The sequence below is a fragment of the Eurosta solidaginis genome, chromosome 1, assembly GCF_040869045.1.
Source record: "Eurosta solidaginis isolate ZX-2024a chromosome 1, ASM4086904v1, whole genome shotgun sequence".
Lineage (NCBI taxonomy): Eukaryota > Metazoa > Arthropoda > Insecta > Diptera > Tephritidae > Eurosta > Eurosta solidaginis.
The window spans coordinates 97,734,445-97,754,361 of NC_090319.1; the positions used below are offsets into that span (position 1 = coordinate 97,734,445).

General features: G+C 36.4%; 1 protein-coding gene across 6 annotated transcripts; it reads right to left on the bottom strand.

Moving 5' to 3' along the window:
- Positions 1–280: 280 nt before the first annotated feature.
- On the bottom strand, positions 281–8,800 carry LOC137236551 (tRNA (guanine(26)-N(2))-dimethyltransferase-like). 6 transcript variants are annotated; one of them, XM_067759308.1, is made up of 8 exons: positions 8,111–8,786; positions 7,610–8,054; positions 7,197–7,545; positions 6,959–7,127; positions 6,658–6,772; positions 5,393–5,965; positions 2,882–3,266; positions 281–2,822 (listed from the first exon to the last, which is right to left on the bottom strand). In XM_067759308.1, the coding sequence occupies exons 2-4, from the start codon at positions 7,618–7,620 to the stop codon at positions 7,092–7,094; spliced, it is 396 nt and encodes a 131-aa protein (XP_067615409.1). In that variant the 5' UTR covers positions 7,621–8,054; positions 8,111–8,786; the 3' UTR covers positions 281–2,822; positions 2,882–3,266; positions 5,393–5,965; positions 6,658–6,772; positions 6,959–7,091. The 6 variants fall into 6 exon arrangements, with proteins under 6 accessions (XP_067615409.1, XP_067615404.1, XP_067615408.1 ...); XM_067759303.1 differs by having other exon boundaries at positions 7,614–8,054; positions 8,111–8,759; XM_067759307.1 differs by lacking the exon at positions 5,393–5,965 and having other exon boundaries at positions 8,111–8,800.
- Between the last annotated feature and the right edge of the window lie 11,117 nt (positions 8,801–19,917).

The window sequence follows — 19,917 nt, forward strand, 5'->3', positions numbered from 1 at the left end:
AGGTTTTGTGACCAAATTTTCCGTTTCGTTCCTATTAATGTGATCATGCATTCCGCTCCCACCTATAGGATGTGAGCATAGTACTGTGCTGTTCACACACGTCACAATGCTCGTCAAATGGCGGTCATATTCTCCGTCATTTCACTCTACATTTTCGAGTCATTTGACAATCAATTTTACTGCGATTTTACCATTTATATAACCGTCATATAACATGGATTTTACCTACAGATTTACTTTACCTGGAGCAACCATATGATTAAAATATGAACCAAAAAAATTGAATTTTCAATATTTATTATTTTCAATATTATTATATATGTACATGAAATTGGAACTTATATTAATACAGTTGATATAAAAAAGAAGTAAGTACTTTAATAATAAATAAACTCGCTTAATTGGTTTTTGTTTTCCAATTGAAATCTTTTCTAAGCGAGCAGAAAATAATTTTAAGCTTTAGAAAAAACTCCAATTATTTGAATAATCTACAACTTAAAGCTTAGTAGAAATTCAGATTAGGTTTATTTTTTTTTCAGATCAAGAATATTCAAGGTGTCGTGGAATCAGATTGCTGTCGTAATTGGTGAACTTAAAAATGTACGACTAGTAATTGAGTCAGACTTATTATTGTTCTAAATCTAACCATTCCAGCAATAATTCTGCAACGCTTAGCAGAAGTATTGATTGGTTTCAAATCTAATTCCAACAGCAATCGTACCACGACATACTTTATTTATTTATTTATTTATTTATATGTACATGAAATTGTAACTTAAATTAATACAGTTCAAATAAAGAAAAGTAAGTATTTTAATAATAAATACACTCGCTTAATTGGTTTTCGTTTTCCAATTGAAATCTTTTCCAAGCGAACAGAAAATAATTTTAAGCTTTAGAAAAAACTCCAATTATTTGAATCAATTTAAATCTACAACTTAAAGCTAATTAGAAATTCAGATTTAATTTACTCTTTTTTTTCTGATGAAGAATATTCAAAGGTGTCGTGGAAACCGATTGCTGTCGTAATTTAATTTGAAAGTAATAAAGTAAAGTAAAATATGAATTTAAAAATGTAGGACTGGTAATTGAGTAAGACTTATTATTGTTCTAAATCTAATCATTCCAGCAATAATTCTGCAACCCTTAGCAGAAATATTGATTGGTTTCAAATCTAATTCCAACAGCAATCGTAACACGACATACTTTATTATATATGTATATCAACATTCAAGTTGATATTTTAAAAAAATCTTTTATTTTGATTTTAAGTATAAAAATTTATTTTTGTTTATTTTTGAGTTTAGATATTTTCCAACTAATTAGAATTTTCTTTTTTTGAAGTTATTCAAAATTTTAAGTTAACACGAAAACTCAATTAAAATTATTTTAAAAATTAAAGTAAAGAGTACAAAGTAGTTAACACTATATTTACTCCCCCTCCAAGAAAATTTGAAACAAACAAATTATTAATTAATATTAAATGTAACCTTTTTTTGTTTTTTGTTGTTTAATGTATGTATTTCCAAATTGGATTTTAAGTAAACAAACTGATACAAACGTTTAGTCTGTTTCGCACAACTATTTAAGTCGTTGTAAATATGACGGAGTAGTTACTTTAAAATTGCGAAATTTTTTGTTCAAAAATCATTTATCACAAGCACGAGGTATTATATATACAAGCACGGACAGATATAGATTCAGATAATAAATGTATTTTAATTAAAAATTAGCGAATGGAAATTTTCGTAATCATTACAGTCATTAATGAAATAAAATATTTGCGCAGGATCGTTGGTAGGATCGCCAATATATCAACATTCAAGTTGATATTTTAAAAAAATCTTTTATTTTGATTTTAAGTATAAAAATTTATTTTTGTTTATTTTTGAGTTTAGATATTTTCCAACTAATTAGAATTTTCTTTTTTTGAAGTTATTCAAAATTTTAAGTTAACACGAAAACTCAATTAAAATTATTTTAAAAATTAAAGTAAAGAGTACAAAGTAGTTAACACTATAATATGTACATGAAATTGTAACTTAAATTAATACAGTTCAAATAAAGAAAAGTAAGTATTTTAATAATAAATAAACTCGCTTAATTGGTTTTCCTTTTCCAATTGAAATATTTTCCAAGCGAACAGAAAATAATTTTAAGCTTTAGAAAAAACTATAATTATTTGAATCAATTTAAATCTAAAACTTAAAGCTAATTAGAAATTCAGATTAGATTTACTCTTTTTTTTCTGATGAAGAATATTCAAAGGTGTCGTGGAAACCGATTGCTGTCGTAATTGAATTTGAAAGTAATAAAGTAAAGTAAAATATGAATTTAAAAATGTAGGACTAGTAATTGAGTAAGACTTATTATTGTTCTAAATCTAATCATTCCAGCAATAATTCTGCAACCCTTAGCAGAAATATTGATTGGTTTCAAATCTAATTCCAACAGCAATCGTAACACGACATACTTTATTGTATATGTACATGAAATTGTAACTTAAATTAATACAGTTCATATAAAAAAGAAGTACGTACTTTAATAATAACATAAACTCGCTTAATTGGGTTTCGTTTTCCAATTGAAATCGTTTCCTGTGCAAGCACATCGCTAACCTGTGTTGGCAAAAGATATGATTATACTGTCTTCGATAGATAGTCGGACGAGCCGCTACTCGGCGAAGTAGAGATGACCGTTGTGTCGGTGGCAGCAGTTGCAACAGCAGATTCTAACTTTGCACCATCCGTAGTGTGATGAATGCTTCACTGCCTTTTCCAATTGCTTGGCGCAAGCAATTTTTGCTGTTTGTAAAGCTTTAGCTGTAATGCAAATATATAGATGGGTTAAAGTGGTTTTCGTATGTTATTCAACAACTCACCCTATACCATCATCACAGCGTTCTCATCGATTTTGAATATGTGTACTGTTTCAGTATTCAGACCCAGTTTGTTTGGTGCAATATTTTCGTTTTGATGAATATGTATACTATCAGTTAGGCAGACAATTAGGTGCGTTCGATTCATTCATATACTGTGGGGAATTGAGCCGTAGACGCAATGACAGATATTTTGATTCTTTTTGAAGTGTAACATTTGTAAACAGTTGGGTTTCTCTGCTGTTCCATCACCAGTAGAGAGCTATTGAAGAAACGCTCGACCAAGATAATATGTTGCGATTTACGCGCATAGATTTGTTCCACCTCGTCACAATTATTGATGGAGAAAATGCGAAAGCCATATTTACCATCCAATACCGAAATGGAACTGTAGAGGAAGAAACATTTATTAAAATTTAATAAAATCAAAAAATGATAGTTGTGCTAAAATGGGGTAACGTATTGTATGTTAAAGTATAGCGAAGTCTCAGCGGCTTTGTCCTGGTCAAAATTGAGTTTGAATAGGTTTTATTCTTCATTCTTAGAAACATGTACGAAGGTACCTGGTAAGATAATAAAAATCCTCAACGCTTTTTTTGCAATAACTTAAAAAAACTCATATTCAAACTTCTGCTTAACTTCTACATATCAATAGCTACCTTTACTACCAGGAGTCACTATTGCTTCTACGCCTATGCTATTGTTTCCTACACCGATGAGCTTTGTAATAAAATAAACAGCTATCTCCCCAATCTCTCCATTTTTGTCGCCTCGCGAAACCTGATATTGTAACCAACCAAATCATCGGTGATCTTATTTAAAACATGGCCGCGCCAAATGTCGACCATATGACATTACCCTACCGACTGTCGTACACCTTAAAATTTTGGGTGTGACTTTCATCAGGACCTACATTTTGGTGAGCACGCAGCCGCAATTGTTCCGAGAATTCAGAGCCGTACCAAAATCCTCAAATCCCTCGCTGGCAGTACCTGGGGAAAGGATAAAGAAACGCTCATGACTACACACAAAGCAATTAGCCAGCCGATTAAGTGCTATGCGTCACCCATATGGTCGCCAAGCCTAAAAATTACCCACTGGAAGAAGCTACAGGCCTGCCAAAATACTGCTCTCAGAATTGCCACGGGCTGTCTTCTTATGTCCGTAGAACACCATCTGCATAATGAGGCGAGAATACTCCCCATCAGGGAGAGAAATGAGATGCTGACCAAACAGTTCCTGTACCCAGAAACCTGAGCATCCCAATAGACATCTGATTGGTCAACCAGCACCGCCTAGGGGCCTAAGGAGTCATCTCCGTAAGCACTTTGAGGAAATACGGCTCCTGAGAACCCAGCCGTATGAAGCGAAAAAACACAAGCAGGTCCTTGGTGAACTCCATAAACAAGCGTCGGACCTTTATGCTAGGAATTGCCCGGTGAATCCAGTACTCAAAGAAAAGTATCCAAACCTCGCGGAAGAGGAACGCATACTCCCCAGAGAAAAGCGAGTCACTCTAGCTCAACTTCGTTCTGGATACTGTAACAGGTTAAACTCTTACCTATCCAGAATCAACCCCGACATACAAAATCTGCTAGCACTGACCAAGCCTAATTTAAAGGCATGTGACGCCAGAAAGCAGTGACCAGTCAGAATACCAGTCATGAGTCTACAGGCCTCCCTTTTTAATGATATAAGTAACTTTGTTTGTCTAAGGTTGTAAGACCTACACATAATCTTCGACACTTTACAGCCCCGTGCTTGGATCCGCGCCTTTCCTGCTGGTAGATCATGTGTACCTCTCGCATTCTCTTAATCAGGCAATTAAAATATAAAGGTAATTCTTTACTTTAGCGCCCAATAATGTAAGTCATGAATAAAATTACTTCTGAAACAGGTAGAACAAGTAAGGGTGTCTAAGTTCGGGTGTAACCGAACATGAGCTTCATTTGTACATTTCATTTCAGATGAATTACTTTTCTACATAATTTTAATTAGTTCTTGACGAGCCTTAATGTAAACGGTTTACTTGAGCTGGCCGGTCAAAGCACTTCATATAGGGTGTATGTGTCCGCAATGTTACCAGAATCGGTGTGATGACCAAACGGAAAAGCCCGATTGGCAAATACTAGAAGTTTTCAAGGTAACAACTAAAATCTTGCCTCTAAGTCTGATAACTATGCTTCCTCGAGGGAACGGAGCCTTAGCTACGCGCGCGCAAAAACGAACGCATGCACTAAGCATGAAACCCCCGGAGGGAATGTCTTCTTAACACTCGCCTCATGAGCGTCAAGTCTTCTTTCTTCAGAGGCAAGAGCAACTTTGTTAGTCTAATATGATAAGGAGTGCAAATGCCTGATTTGAAGGCCTTCTTACATGAGTTAAGAAATCTATTCATTTAAAAAGTTAAGAAAATGGAGAGGAAAAAGGTAAGAATATTTTTGTTAAGTCCTGATGTGTGTCATGCGTTAACGGGCCGAATAGTCACCGATAGAATACGATAAGGAAAATTACCTTCAATCACACGTTCACATCGTGCCGAACACGAACAAAGTAGTAGGAGCACGTACATATAGCTCATTTATTTCAATAGTGTCATAACTCAAAAAACATGACTTTTGAGTTAATAACATATAAACGTACCCAATATCATAATCTATGTTGTATAAAAAAATCTTTGTGATCAGTTAAAACTTTACCACTATAGCACAATGAAAATAAGCCTTTATATGGGCAACATATGGCAGTTAAAATCTTTGAATGGCTCTCCTGGAAAATTGTGTTTTTGGAGTTATGACACCATTGAAGTAAATGAGCGATATGTTATTATGCGAACCCATATCTTTACGTAAAAGTCCAACGAATACGGATGTTACGGCTTTATTTGAGGTTGTTGTTGTATTAACGGTAAAGACACCCCCAAAGGTTTGCAGCAGCTTTAACTCCGACGTCGGCAGTATGACATCATCCATGACATCATAATAAAAAATTTGGGTAATTCTTTACTTTAGCTCACAACTGCTAAAACTCGTCTAAAAATATCGGGAGAGGTGTCAAAAGACGCGCTTTGGACCCAGGATCACGAATCTGAAAGCGGAAATTGGAAATTTTATTTCGTTTCGGAGATATTTGCAAACAAAATTAAAAATTTTCATGTGGATATTGTAATTTTGATGATTTTGTGGTACCCACAAGAAAAACTGTGGGTAAAAGTGTTTTGCGCGGATATAGTTTGGGTCTCCAAACCGGTGTTGGACCCACCCAGGGTAATTTTTTATAAGCGCGGCCGAAGGCCCCCAATGCAGAAAGCTGTTCTGCACAAAAATACTATGGATCCCACCTCCGGTTTCGGAGCGCTCCGTGGCCATTTTGCGGTTTTTTGAAATATCTTGTGACAGAAATTAAATTCTTAATTTCCACTCTCGGATTCGTGGTCCAGGGATCAAAACGTTATATTTTGTTGAACCACAGCAGACAAGGCGCGGTAATCTTCCAGGGTTTTCGTTACGAAATATCTTTTCCAGATAAGCTTATACCACTTGAGCACGCTACGTTGTGTTATTATTTTATCCAATAGTTTCTTAATGGTTGCCCCATCATTTGAAATTGTGGCCTTGCCACTGGAATCAAGAATATGCTTGTCCATATTACATGAACCCAATATAGTGCGTACAGCGTCCACAATTGAATGCGAGGTATTGATGTTGGATATGATGAATATTTTTTACATAAAAACTCATGTACCCAATACAAGTTCAGGCATACCGCCGATAACATACCTTTTAAACGACGTTGTGTGTCCAAATCACTTAGCGGTTTTTCTTCTATGATTTGTAGCAATTCTTCAACAAACGTTGGATCATGTATGGGATGCGACCAAAGTGGACCGCCCATCTATATTTGGGAATATAAGAAACAATTTGGTGTGAACAATTGGTGCCAGTTAACCCTCTGAAAAAGCGGCTGACGCGCCTTTTTGAACGGACATAACCGTTTAAACGGTTAAGCACCAATTAAGTAAGAAGGAAATAATTTGATTTATTCGAGTTTAAATACTTAAGTGGGATAGTTGAAACTTACATGATGTTTATCACCGCAATACGCACAATTTGTATTAACATTTGGTCCAGTTGGTATACCGAATTTTACTTCCGCATTGCCTTTATCTGAGATCTTGCTTTTTACAATACCCATAGGCTGTAGCGTATAGGTATCACAACCAGTGTATTGAAATACCATTCATTGTTTGCTGTGTTCATAATATAAAGATATGGTAAGTAATGGATTGTGGTAAAAGGCCAAAATGCTGTATACCAACCTCATGCATACGCACAAATACGCGTATATAAAAATTGGCAGAAATGCTCAAAAGTGGCTCAATATATTTTCCATAACGATTAGAGTGCGTTTCAATGCAATGCAATAGTATACGCAATCCCATCTCATGGCAGCATTTCATACGCAAAGGCACAGAACTATATTTGGCATTGCAGGCTTCAGGCGTATTGCCTGCCAGCACAGCCATATCATTCGCAGTTACAAGTAATGAACCCCCCCTCGTCAGTGAATGTATAGCGCCATCCAGAAAGCGATTCGGACAACCATAAGGATCTAGGTCTATAACATCGAAACGCTTCTCATATGAAGTTGAAAGGTACATGAGAGTCCTATTGCGAATTTTATTATTGATTATTACAGTTAAATCACTAGCTATTGATTCGTATATCAAACCTACATTGCATCCCCTTCGCTTGGCACAATTAAATGTTCCACTCCATTGTGTCGCATATTTACGCTAATGGATTCTACTGCCACCTTAGATAGATCATTTGCAACAATTTCACGCACGTCTGGTACTTCTTTTGCATAACTTATGCTACGTAAACCTGTTGCAGCAAGCGCTTCCAATATTCGCAGTCCACCGTCGTATTTTACACCACCAGCCGTGTATGGTTTCTTGTCATTAGCATTGCTTGCTTTCCTTTGTATTTTGTGGATTTGTATGCGCCGCCGCTTCCCGCTCTCTTATCAACCGCTTTGTGTATACATTAAGTACTGAAATACTTAAATCACGATTAAATTCTTGTACTGGATTGTAGAATACGGCCCCGCCGGCAATAATTTCTGTAGTGCTTTCTTTGATCACACGTTCGGGTGCTTTGTCGTTCGTAGCGATCTGTTAATTCATAAAATTTAGGGCGATTTTGTTAATAACGCGAAACATATATTTACCTTATTTTCAGATATTTCCTCAACTTCCATTTTGGCTTTAAACTGCTGTGCATCCAAGTTTTTGTTATCAGCTGTTCGGTGGTGGCATACGCTGGCTGCTGCTTTCGTTGAACAGTGAATCGTGGAAACTGTTTCGACAGAGGAAATATTCAAACATTACAGATGCACAACACTGTTTTTTTATAAATCAACGATGATAGCCAGCCTTGGGAGGTTGTTGCTGCTATCTTGGCCTTGCCCCACCTGGTCCAGTTGATGCGGATCACGAACAACAACCACCACGACCTACACTGTTTGGGTTCACTTTGCTGCTGCAAACACACCTCCGTCACAATAATTAATGGAGACCATGGAAGGGTATCTCAACAAGAGAGGCTATTTTATTGCACACATAGCCGTTTTTTTACACCGAATTTTCTAATCTTTTTTTTTTCAATTTTGGATAATAAATCTTAATGGTAACAAGAATTTTTTTCTTGTATGTATGTGGAAATCAAAATTTACTATTCTGCATTAAAATTGCTCACGATTATTTATACTATGCAATTACATATTTCACTTTCTTTCTTTATAAACATGCACAAATTGATATGAGTTTTTTTTGCTAAAACACACTTTAGTAGACCAAAAAATATTAAGGAATCCGTATATTAATTTCTGCAAAATGTAAATCACACAAATTGAAAAAATTTTCCACTTTTCTGCAGAATTAGAAACGGCGGATTTTTTGCACGCAAAAATGACGTATTTTGCTATCCCTAAGAAAATAATAGGTGCGAGAGAGCACGATATATTGTGGGAAAGCAAAATTTGTCAGCATGCTATTTCATTTGCACAATTTTTCATTCCAAATCGTCACCCCTGTCAAAAATTCGTGTGGCTGTGTGCGTTTTTGGTCACACGATTTTTGCAGGGTAGTGTACCTATACCAAGTGTGTTCACTAAGCGATAAACGTCAAAACTACAAACAGCCTCGCTCACCTGATGGAAATCTCAGGTCTAGAGTCGCATTTTTGGTCTCAACGACAACATTTTTGACTACCAATCGTATGGACTTTTTCAATTTTTCAATCATTCGGAGCATTCGGTAATGGTATCCATTTTGAATTCGCTGTCATTCAGAATCCAGCGAGTGCCTGTCAGAATGCTTGACAGATAAGTCAACACACTTGTACTTGTACACTATTGTCGCAATCAGAGTCACACTTGCCGTCTTTCAGTGAGTTTTACAGCTCCGGCTCAAGCTCAATTCTCACGGGAATTCTCTGGATCATTGAGAGACTTGAGAAGCAGATGTCGTGAAATTTTCACACACGTTAAAATGTGATAGGCAGATGTCGCCGCTGTTTTTCATTTAACTCATACGGCGAAAGGCTAAGCACCGACATCTATTTTTGAAAAAGTAGGTATATTAAAGGCCGCGTTGCCAACCCATAAAGAAGTAATTAACAAATTATCTGGCTCACAAATTGAACCACACTTCTATCTGGATTTATCTGGCTCAAATCGTTGTTGTTGCATTTACATGCAAATAAAGCGATGAAACTTGGCAGGCGGGCCGATCTTATGAGGCGGAATAGAAAATTAGTAAAAATTTGGACAATGGGTGTGGCACCGCCCACTTTTAATAGGAGGTAATTTACAAGTTTTGCAAGCTGTAATTTGGCAGTCAGTCGTTGAAGATATTATGATGAAATTTCGCAGGATCGTTACTCCTATTACTATATGTGTTCTAAATAAAAATTAGCATAATCGTATGACCAACACGCCCCAAGTAAAAAAAAAAACATTTTAAGTCAAATTTAAAAAAAAATTAATATCTTTGCAGTATATAAGTGAATTATGTCAAGATTAAACTCTAGTAATGATATGTTGCAACAAAATACAAAAATAAAAGAAAATTTTAAAATGAGCATGGCTCCGCCCTTTTTCATTTAATTTGTCTAGAATACTTTTAATCCCATAAGTCGAACAAAAATTCATCAATCCTTGTGAAATTTGGTAAGGGCTTCTATGACGATAACTGTTTTCTGTGAAAATGGGAGTCGGTTGAAGTCAAGCCCAGTTTTTATACACAGTCCACAGACGATCTATCTTAACGCTCGGCCGTTAACACAATAACTTGAGCAAAAATCGATATAGCTTTACTAAACTTAGTTCACGTATTTATCTGAACTCACTTTATCTTGGTATTAAAAATGGGCGAAATCCGACTATGACCACGCCCACTTTTTTGATATCGAAAATTTCAACAAATGAAAAAAATTACATAATTCTATACCAAATACGAAAAAAAGGATGAAAAATTGCGATTGGATTGATTTTTTGACACAAAATATAACTTTAGAAAAAACTTTGTAAATGGGTGTGACTCCTAAAAAGTTCTGCAAGGCGAAATAAAAAGGCCTTGGAATTGTGGCAGGAATACTGTTCGTAGTATTACATATATAAACAATTTTGCGGTACCCGACAGGTGGTGTTCTGGGTCACCCTGGTCCACATTTGATCACATATACAACTAAGGGCCACTCCCCTTTAAAACCCTCATTAATACCTTGACCATATCATACAACCCACCTTTATGGCGATATCTGGAAAAGGCGTCCACCGATAGAACTAGGGCCCAATCCCTTTTAAAATACTCATTAACACCTTTCACTTGATACCCATATCGTACGAACACATTATAGAGCCACCCCTGGTCCACCTTTATGGCGATATCTCGAAAAGGCGTTCACCTATAGAACTAAGGCCCACTCCCTTTTAAAAAACTCATTAACACCTTTCATTTGATACCCATATCATACAAACACATTATAGAGTCACCCCTGGTCCACCTTTATGGCGATATCTGGAAAAGGCGTCCACCTATAGAACTATGGCCCACTCCCTTTTAAAATACTCTTTAATACCTTCCATTTGTAGCACTTTTTCAATACTCTGTCAAACAAAATAAAATAAATAAACAAAAGCAGAACTACTTATTAAATGCAAATATTAAAAATAAAAGTATGACTACAACGGAATTGTGGTTTGATGATTCGTCAGATGAAGGGGAAAGCTTACTGGAGCTAGCCAGAAGTAAAAGATGGGGGAGATGCTTCAAATCCTTTGGAAATGAATTCCACCACGTAAGTGTAGCTTTCTAAATAAGTTGATAAATTGTTGAAATTATAAGTTTTGTTATAGATTTATAAAAAATTTAGAGTGTCCAAAGAAGCGTTCATGGACTTGTTGTCCAGTACAGATGAACTTCTGCACAATGCACAAGAGCCAAGTCTATTCCTAATATTTTTTAATTTTGGCAACAGTTCTCCGATTTTGTGCTCAGGGATCCTACCAACTGAGCGTTGAAAACGAAAATGCACTCGGACTTGCCCAGCCGACTGTGTCTGTGGTACTATCAGAGGTGTTGAATGTCTTGGAAATTTTTATTTGTGAAAGATGGATAAAATTGAATTACGAAGAGGCTGAGCTGCATTAAGCAAAGTTGCATTTCTATAATGTGAAAGTTCCTTTGCTATATGGGGATTTTGTTCCATAATTGAAACCAGTCTTTCAAGCTGTTGTTTTGTACTCACGACCTTGAACCTATATAAAATTATTTCAAATAGTTTAAAATTACTAGTAGGTAGTAAAAAAGGAGAACATAAATACAAAATACTAACATTTTAAACAATTCTTTTTCTATACGATACAGCATCGACAACAAATTTCTATTCGCTTAAAAATTAGATACACAGCGAAAATTTCGACAGAGATGAGTTGTCGTAATACCAATTTCAAATTCGATTTTCGATGTTCGATAGCCAGCGAAGATCGTAGATCGAATAATGCTCATAATAGGGGCCTTAGTCTTCCTTTCTTGTTTTATTTCGATTTTTAGGCATGGTTGAACCATGATTTTTATACTGTTTTCACACAGAAACTTAATGATCTCATTTCACCTGCTAATGAAATCGTAAATTGTTTGCTTTCACACAGAAGTAACTGCTCGATTAGTATGAAGGATGAGACAGACAATCATGGCGGAACGATACAAGGTGGGAGCATGGTGACATACCTACAAACAAAAAAAATTCCATGTACTTGTAAATTCGATGGACAAATGTCAAAATCGTACTGCGCCGATAGTTGATGTATCAAATGAAATAAAAAAGGTTATAATCAGCTGTTCGATGCGGCCACCTTGTATTGTTCCGCCATGCAGACAATAACATTTACTTTGACAAATGACATTTTTAAGCACTGAACACACCAAAAACTAAGAAGCGGAAGGCTGCCAACAGAGTTGAATTGTGCTTTTGACTTCATTAGGCCTTCGATTAGCTACTAATGAAATAATAATAGATTCGAATTTTGTAGGGAAGATTAAGCTCAATAATACTGTTTTCACACAGAAACTTAATGATCTCATTTCACCTGCTAATGAAATCGTAAATTGTTTGCTTTCACACAGAAGTAACTGCTCGATTAGTATGATGGATGAGACAGACAAACATGGCGGAACGATACAAGGTGGGAGCATGGTGACATACCTACAAACAAAAAAAATTCCATGTACTTGTAAATTCGATGGACAAATGTCAAAATCGTACTGACGTTGATGTATCAAATCAAATAAAAAAGGTTATAATCAGCTGTTCGATGCGGCCACCTTGTATCGTTCCGCCATGCAGACAATGACATTTGCTTTGAAAACTAAGAAGCGGAAACGGAAGCGGAACGCTGCCAACAGAGTTGCATTGTGCTTTTGACTTCATTAGGCATTCGATTAGCTACTAATGAAATAATAATACACTTCGTTTTCTGACGTCGTCGCGTCAAGTTCGGTTTTCCCCACAACTCAACCGCGTGCTATCAAGGTGCTTTACTCACGCGGTTTGAGAATAAAATGGCGGATAGTGCGGGAGTCGAAATGACAATATTAATTAAAAATACTTACGAATTGTGCGCTGTATCGTAAAAATATGCAAATTGTGCAAATAAATAACAAGTAATTGATACCGGGCAAAAATCCTAAGAAACTTTAAAATAAAACATGGGCTTTGTGCAAAATCATACATATAATTGCTATCGTGCAAAATCAAATTTAACACTTAAGTGTTAATAAATATATCAAACATATAAACAAATGTAAAATTAAAATTAAAAGAAATTAAGTAAAACATTACTTCATGACACTATCATCAAGTGCAACAAACGGAACATGTAATGGTAATTGATAACCTGGCGTGGGCCACATAATACCAAATCGAATTACGTATAACTGTCGTAACGGGAAAATGCCACTGAAAATTAACATTCATATACATATATACTAATGAAAATAAAATTCTCGAAAATAAACGGGACAATTTAATGGAGTTCAAAAAGAACAAATAACGGGATTGGAAATACCCTTATTATATACTAATATAAATGAAAAATAATTAACCTAATTGGACAAAAACCAACAATTGAATGGATAATTGATACCAAAATCAAATTAAAATAAATAAGAACATAAAAATATAATTTACGATGAATTCAAATTTTGAAAAAGCACATGGCAACAAGCCATATATTTAGCAATTACAAGGAGAAAATTTGTGCTACGGGTTTTTACTTTGCGACATATGTTAGCTGCTTATGCACGTCTAAATGTTGCAAGTATATTACCCTTATACGTTTGTTAACCTGGCGATATAAGAGGCAATTTAAAAGTCCTCTTGCCATTTATTGGAATTGGAACATTCAATTCCTAAAACGGAAAAAAAAAATAATAATAATAGATTCGAATTTTGTAGGGAAGATTGAGCTCAATAAGCGTCTTAATGTAGAAAACTGCCTTTATTATTCAATAAGCCGTCTGTGTGAAAACAGTATAAGCGTCTTAATGTAGAAAATTGCCTTTATTATTCAATAAGCCGTCTGTGTGAAAATAGTATTAGGCTTTATGCCCAATTACATGTGCAGAAGTTTTATCTGCAGCGCTGCTAGTTTTGCCAAAGAGGATAAATTAAAGAAAAGTTGAAATTTTAAAATTCGCTCTTACTGAATTCACCTCCACAGCTGTAAATCTCTGCAATCATTCGAAATTTTAAATCACAGATTTAAGACCGAAATAAATGTGCAGCACATTGTTGATAAGTATAAATAAGCATTGTGGATAAGACAAGTGTGATAACTTATGCATAGACGTCAAAATTACAAATAGAATGGATCACCTGATTTGTAATTGGCTATCCCTGTCTCATTCTGCATCTCTTCTATCAGCTGAAGATAGCCGGCCCTATGCGCCGCCACATTGAACACCCTGCCAAAACGCTAAAAAGTAGTCATATTGAACATCCTGTCAGGCAGTTGACGGATAAGATACAAGGCGAATTTAGTAGAGGTGGTGTTATCCCAACAGCTGATTGCTTCTTCTTGATAATTGTCCATACAAAGCATTGTACAGCAATATATCAGTTAATCGAAATCAATGAAAATTTTCTTTTGACTTGACATTCTTCTGCACGGCGAATTGATTGAATTCGCTTTGCCACCACCTGGTATAGATTCGCCTTGTATAAGACATCACACTTGTTTTATCCACAACGTAAGTACCCTGCAAAAATTGTTGGATTACATGTTCCATTTTCTTCATGTTGGAATACTCTAACAATACTCCTTTGCAATGCGTTTGCGGACCACCATCAGCCGATCATTGCTCGTTTTTTAACGACCGTGATCACGACACGATGACGATCGAACAGAGTTGCCAAAAGTAAAATATTGCATACAAATAACTGATAATAAAATTTACTATGGCAACTCTGATAAAATGCAACCGCGCACTGGTTTTATGTATACATACTATAGTATAGAGAAATATTATTTTCTTTATTCACGCAAATGCTAAATAACATAAGAATATTCGTAGTAAAAAATATAAAAGTTGTATTGCCCCTCTTCATTTACTTTCATTTTAAATTAAATTCACTCCGATAATTCTTTCCGACACAATTCCTCTTTAGTACTTTGGCATATGATTCTCTGTGGATGCTCCATGGAATACTCACAGACAAAGCGAGAGTGGGATCACCTACTCCTCTCCTAGGACATCTCAATGTTAATTGGAGCACATTTTTTGTATGAATACAGATTAGTTTTGGAACACTCCTATACTCCCTAAGGAGTATTCCTTACATTATTTATGGAGTACTCGCGTTTTTTGAAGGGTAAGGCAAGGTGCACACGAGGCTACGCGTCATACACGCTGCAGGCGAAATTTGTACGCTTTGATGCCGAACACATGCATTTGAATGGAGAGCATGGTTCAATTATGTACAGGTTGACTCATCTCATCAGCTGATTTTATTTATGTCATTGCATGGTCGAAGGGATTGTCAAAAGGAGATGGCAAACTCAAAATGAAACCAACACATTGGCAACATTTTACTTACACATACACAAACTGCTAAGTTTTATATTTCCATTCCATACCATTCGCACCAACACCAATACACAGATTTTGACAATTTGAACAGACATATTTTGTTGCTTTACAGATGAGCCAACCTGTATATAGTTGAGCCATGATGGAGAGCTGCATACGAGGCGTCAGCTGAACGAAAGCGACAAAGCATGAAATTTTCGTGTAGCTAAGCGTACAGCAATGTTGGTCGCTGAGCGTACTTACGCTTGAAAAAAGGAAGAACAAGATGTTTGTTTACATTTTTATACTCAGTTGAGCAGAGCTTACAGAGTATATTAAGTTTGATTGGATAACGGTTGGTTGTACATATATAAAGGAATCGAAATAGATATAGACTTCCATATATCAAAATAATCAGGATCGAAAAAAAATTTGATTGAGCCATGTCCGTCCGTCCGTCCGTCCGTTAACACGATAACTTGAGTAAATTTTGAGGTATCTTGATAAAATTTGGTATGTAGGTTCCTGAGCACTCATTTCAGATCGCTATTTAAAATGAACGATATCGGACTATAACCACGACCACTTTTTCGATATCGAAAATTTCGAAAAACCGAAAAAGTGCGATAATTCATTACAAAAGACAGATAAAGCGACGAAACTTGGTAGATGAGTTGAACTTATGACGCAGAATAGAAAATTAGTAAAATTTTGGACAATGGGCGTGGCACCGCCCACTTTTAAAAGAAGGTAATTTAAAACTTTTGCAAGCTGTAATTTGGCAGTCGTTGAAGATATCATGATGAAATTTGGCAGGAACGTTACTCCTATTACTATATGTACGCTTAATAAAAATTAGCAAAATCGGAGAAGGACCACGGCCACTTTTAAAAAAAAAAATTTTTTAAAGTAAAATTCTAACAAAAAATTTAATATCTTTACAGTATATAAGTAAATTATGTCAACATTCAACTCCAGTAATGATGTGGTGCAACAAAATACAAAAATAAAAGAAAATTTCAAAATGGGCGTGGCTCCGCCCTTTTTCATTTAATTTGTCTAGGATACTTTTAACGCCATAAGTCGAACAAAAATTAACCAATCCTTTTGAAATTTGGTAGGGGCATAGATTTTATGACGTTTACTGTTTTCTGTGAAAATGGGCGGAATCGGTTGATGCCACGCCCAGTTTTTATACACAGTCGTCCGTCTGTCCTTCCGCATGGCCGTTAATACGATAACTTGAGCAAAAATCGACATATCTTTAATGAACTTAGTTCACGTGCTTACTTTAACTCACTTTATCTTGGTATGAAAAATGAACGAAATCCAACTATGACCACGCCCACTTTTTCGATATCGAAAATTACGAAAAATGAAAAAAATGCCATAATTCTACACCAAATACGAAAAAAGGGATGAAACATGGTAAGGTAATTGGATTGTTTTATTGACGCGAAATATAACTTTAGAAAAAACTTTATAAAATGGTTGTGACACCTACCATATTAAGTAGAAGAAAATGAACAAGTTCTGCAGGGCGAAATAAAAAACCCTTAAAATCTTGGCAGGTATTACATATTTAAATAAATTAGTGGTATCCAACAGATGATGTACTGGGTCACCCTGGTCCACATTTTGGTCGATATCTGGAAAACGCCTTCACATATACAACTAACACCACTCCCTTTTAAAACTCTCATTAATACCTTTAATTTGATACCCATATCGTACAAACTCATTCTAGAGTCACCCCTGGTCCACCTTTATGGCGATATCTAGAAAAGGCGTCCACCTATAGAACTAAGCCCCACGTCCTTTTAAAATACTCATTAACACCTTTCATTTGATACCCATATCGTACAAACATATTCTAAAGTCACCCTTGGTCCACCTTTATGGCGATATCTCGAAAAGGCGAACACCTATAGAACGAAGGCCCACTCCATTTTAAAAATACTCATTAACACCTTTCATCTGATACCCATATCGTACAAACAAAGTCTAGAGTCACCCCTGCTCCACCTATATTGCGATACCTCGAAAAGGCGTCCACCTATAGAACTAAGGCCCACTCCCTTTTAAAATAATCATTAACTCCTTTCGTTTGATTCCCATATTGCACAAACGAATTCTAGAGACCTTTATGGCGATATCTCGAAACGGCGTCCACCTATGGAACTAAGGATTACTCCCTTTTAAAAAACTCATTAACACCTCTCTTGATACCCATATTGTACAAACAAATTCTAGGGTCACCCCTGCTCCACCTTTATGGCGATATCTCGAAACGGCGTCCACCTATGGAACTAAGGATAACTGCCTTTTAAAATACTCATTAACACCTTTCTTTTGATACCCATATTGTACAAACAAATTCTAGGGTCACCCCTGGTCCACCTTTATGGCGATATCTCGAAAATGCGACCACCTATACAACAACCACCACTCCCTTTTAAAACCCTCATTAATACCTTTAATTTGATACCCATATCGTACAAACATATTCTAGAGTCACCCCTGGTCCACCTTTGTGGCAATATTTCGAAACGGCGTCCACCTATAGAACTAAGGCCCACTCCCTTTTAAAATACTCATTAACACCTTTCGTTTGATGCCCATATTGTACAAACAAATTCTAGGGTCACCCCTGGTCCACCTTTATAGCGGTATCTCGAAACGGCGTCCACCTATGGAACTAAGGATTACTCCCTTTTAAAATACTCATTAACACCTTTCTTTTGATACCCATATTGTACAAACAAATTCTAGGGTCACCCCTGGTCCACCTTTATAGCGATATCTCGAAACGGCGTCCACCTATGGAACTAAGGATTACTCCCTTTTAAAATACTCATTAACACCTTTCTTTTGATACCCATATCGTACAAACGCATTCTAGAGTCACCCCTGGTCCACCTTTATGGCGATATATCGAAAACGCGACCACATATACAACAACCACCACTCCCTTTTAAAACCTTCATTAATACCTTTAATTTGATACCCATATCGTACAAACACATTTTAGAGTCACCCCTGGTCCACTTTTATGGCGATATTTCGAAACGGCATCCACCTATAGAACTAAGGCCCACTCCCTTTTAAAATACTCATTAACATCTTTCGTTTGATGCCCATATTGTACAAGCAAATTCTAGGGTCACCCCTGGTCCACCTTTATGGCGATATCTCGAAACGGCGTCCACCTATGGAACTAAGGATTACTTCCTTTTAAAATACTCATTAACACCTTTTTTTTGATACCCATATTGTACAAACAAATTCTAGGGTCACCCCTGGTCCACCTTTATGGCGATATCTCGAAACGGCGTCCACCTATGGAACTATGGATTAAAAAAAAATAAATAAATGTAAGGCGCGATAACCTCCGAAGAGATCTAAGGCCGAGCTTCTCTTCCAATTTGCGTCGTGCTCCTCTTGATTTTTCCCTACAAATTGGCCGGACGGGACCTTCATGTTTTATGCCGACTCCGAACGGCATCTGCAAGGCAGATGAGTTTTCACTGAGAGCTTTTCATGGCAGAAATACAATCGGAGCGCTTGCCAGACACTGCCGAGGGGCGACCCCGCTTAGAAAAATTTTCTTCTAATTGAAAAATCTTATTTCTAAAATTTTGATGTTGCTTTGCCCGGGAGTTGAACCCAGGGCATACGGTGTGATAGGCGGAGCACGTTACCATCACACCACGGTGGAACTATGGATTACTCCCTTTTAAAATACTCATTAACACCTTTCATTTGATACCCATATCGTACAAACGCATTCTAGAGTCACCCCTGGTCCACCTTTATGGCGATATCTCGAAAACGCGACCACCTATACAACAACCACCACTCCCTTTTAAAACCCTCATTAATACCTTTAATTTGATACCCATATCGTACAAACACATTCTAGAGTAACCCCTGGTCCACTTTTATGGCGATATTTCGAAACGGCATCCACCTATAGAACTATGTAGCGAAATAAAGTTTGATGTCGTTGGCCCAGGATTGGTTGGATGGGTGGTTTATTTCTAAATCAGGTTACAGGTTAATAAAATCACATTACAAAACAAAATGACAAATTTTCTACTTACCGCTGTGTGCCTTGTCCGACTGCTTGCCAACGAATGGCGGTTTTTCCTATTACAAAATGGGACTTGGCAGACAGCGGCGAGTTTACATTACAAGGTTACCAGATCATAAAATTTACTACTAAAATTATTGAACACAGGGCGTTCTGCAACATCCCCGCCCCCGTGAATCACTCTATTCACCAGACTCAACGTCCAGAACGGCCAACTTGGCTACAGCTCTTCTCTTCACCCCAGAGTTCGTTCGTACATCAACTTGGCGGACAACTCTCGAAGGATACACTCGCTCCACCACGCCACGACAC

What these genes read in the sequence shown, in the direction of transcription:
- LOC137236551 (XM_067759306.1), bottom strand. Translation starts at nt 7,666, where the DNA reads ATGCGACACAATGGAGTGGAACATTTAATTGTGCCAAGCGAAGGGGAT. An exon ending in CCAAGCGAAGGGGATGCAAT is followed by an intron (nt 7,546 to 7,613) that starts GTAGGTTTGATA and finishes AATTCGCAATAG; the next exon opens with GACTCTCATGTACCTTTCAA. An exon ending in TATTTGTGCGTATGCATGAG is followed by an intron (nt 7,128 to 7,196) that starts GTTGGTATACAG and finishes TTATGAACACAG; the next exon opens with CAAACAATGAATGGTATTTC.